The sequence below is a fragment of the Salvia splendens genome, chromosome 7, assembly GCF_004379255.2.
Source record: "Salvia splendens isolate huo1 chromosome 7, SspV2, whole genome shotgun sequence".
NCBI lineage: Eukaryota > Viridiplantae > Streptophyta > Magnoliopsida > Lamiales > Lamiaceae > Salvia > Salvia splendens.
Window position 1 is genome coordinate 23049447 of NC_056038.1, and position 2082 is coordinate 23051528.

At 46.4% G+C, this 2082-nt stretch overlaps 1 protein-coding gene across 2 annotated transcripts; it reads right to left on the minus strand.

Annotated features, from left to right (window-relative positions):
- Positions 1-228: 228 nt before the first annotated feature.
- Positions 229-1407, minus strand: LOC121740870. Of its 2 annotated transcripts, XM_042133517.1 has the most exons (4): positions 1036-1407; positions 841-962; positions 727-767; positions 229-641 (listed from the first exon to the last, which is right to left on the minus strand). In XM_042133517.1, the coding sequence occupies exons 1-4, from the start codon at positions 1400-1402 to the stop codon at positions 614-616; spliced, it is 558 nt and encodes a 185-aa protein (XP_041989451.1). In that variant the 5' UTR covers positions 1403-1407; the 3' UTR covers positions 229-613. The 2 variants fall into 2 exon arrangements, with proteins under 2 accessions (XP_041989451.1, XP_041989452.1); XM_042133518.1 differs by lacking the exon at positions 727-767.
- Between the last annotated feature and the right edge of the window lie 675 nt (positions 1408-2082).

Genomic DNA, 2082 nt, shown 5'->3' on the forward strand with positions numbered 1-2082 from the left:
ACAACTCATTTCACTTCATTTTTTTTATATTTGATAAACACAAATAATTAAAATGAATTAAATCGTATTTGTCAATTTATTTGTTGGGCTAGGGCATTGGCTAGCCTATTGCTAGACTGTTACTTGGCTAGGACAGTGGCTAGGCTGTAGGAAAGGCATGATGATGTGGCAGGAAGAGTTTTTGACTGGACTATGCTAGTCTGATGTTGTTGTGGATGGTCCAAGTAGTAGTACATAAAAATTTTCAATTATCTTGAATCGTGAATGAAAATCTAGAATCTGGAGCCCTATGCGTGTGGAGACTGGAGAGACGATAACTTGGATTGACAGCAGCGGTTATGGTTTTGAAGCCAGAAACTCCCATAAACCCTATAAATAGACTGTTTATAATGGCCAATGGGCTATGTTACATGTCACGTGGGCCGGGTAGTGGGGTCGTTTTACAAGGCAAAAAGGCATCTCGACCGCCATGAAAGCCATATCCTGCTACGGCGCTTCGCGAATGGAGGCCGCCATTCAAAAAATGGAGTAAACTGCCATATCACATGGTGGCGGTGGCGTTGAGCCTAGAAACTGCCACCGCCATCCGTCACGGCGCCGCCATCTCCGCTTTTTAATAACACTGCTCTTCATCAATAAACCTACAACAATATTGCAATTAATTAATAATGCTATCCTGAGAATCGGCAACTAAATTAATACTTATTTGAAGATATAAAAGTTCACCATTCTAATTCTTTTCGCCTCTTTAAGAGCTCTTGAACCACCTAAATACAAATATCCGAATAAATATGAAATTGAAGAAATGAAATGAATGATACTCCTATTAAAATGACATACATTAGCTCTTAATTCATCAGCCAATTGTTTCTGACGAACTTCATCCGGGGCTACTTGGCCTTTCCTCAAACACTCCATGTGCGCAATCGCTCGAAACAAGCATCTCCCATCCGCGGTGACGCCTTTGCAAACATAAACAAACGAACAAATTGAAATCCAAAACAAAGAAAATCAAAGCTCCAAATTGAAACAAACCTGTCACCCGGTAGTTATTGGGTTTGGAAACAGAATCATCATCTGCGGCCACCAAAACGTCGGAATTGGAGTCAAGATCCACATCAATCTTTGCGGCCAGCCAGGCGTGATGGAGCCACCGTGCGGGCCTTGCGTCCCACGCCACGTTCCACGACCCTTCGCCGTGATTGTCGTGGCGCCACGATACCGTCGTCCGCCAGTACGACGGGAGAATGGTGTGCCATACTGAGGAGGCGCCGCTGCTGCTTCTAGCAGCGCACCACTCCCACCGGTCGGCCGTGTGCCGGAGGAGACGCGCCGCCGCCGTGGGTCGAGTGTAGGGTAAGACCAACCAAAATTTGGGACGTCCGTAGAGAACTCCAAACATTACCAGGATATGCTGACACAACAAACTCTTGATATTTATGCTCAATTCATAATAATGTCTCATATCTACCAATTAATGTCTCAATTTTAATTGGAAGGAATTTAACATATTGTTTTAACTTTTTAAAAGAAATTGAAAAAAAAATAATGTGAAGTGGATCGTACTTTTGAACTCCTTTTTCTTTTAGGTCATCCACAATAGCGTCTAGCGCACCGCTTAGCCGAGCGCTGGCGCTAGGCAGTGCGCTAGGCGATCTATTGCAACCGCCCAGCCATTTCCGGAATTAAAAACCGCCTAGCGCTCGGCGGTTCCGTGGCGCTAGGCTGTGCGCTGGGCGATCCGCTCGGCGCTATTGCAGCGTCCGGATCGCCTAGCGCACCGCCTAGCTCGAATTTTTTTGGTGTGCTCCGGTCTCGATGGGCGGCAGTTAAGGGGCCAACGCGTTTGTGGCATGTCGACTGCATTGCTGATACGCCTGTATTATCATGCACAACATGATTGTCGAAGATAAAGGTGTACAACTGATTGGGCCAACGATGATAATGAAGCCGGTCCAAGCCACGGCGTGGCCGCCCCCAACGTACGGAGTGGGGTACCTCACGATGAAAACGGCCGCCTCCAAGCACATGCCGACATGCGCCAAACGGAGGCTCATATTCGACTCCAAAAGGATTTAATTG

Excerpts from the sequence above, each read along its gene's own strand:
- LOC121740870 (XM_042133517.1), bottom strand. The coding sequence starts at position 1,402 with ATGTTTGGAGTTCTCTACGGACGTCCCAAATTTTGGTTGGTCTTACCC. Across the intron at positions 963-1,035 it reads CAATAACTACCGGGTGACAG|GCGTCACCGCGGATGGGAGA; the intron begins GTTTGTTTCAAT and ends ATGTTTGCAAAG. Across the intron at positions 768-840 it reads CTGATGAATTAAGAGCTAAT|GTGGTTCAAGAGCTCTTAAA; the intron begins GTATGTCATTTT and ends ATTTGTATTTAG.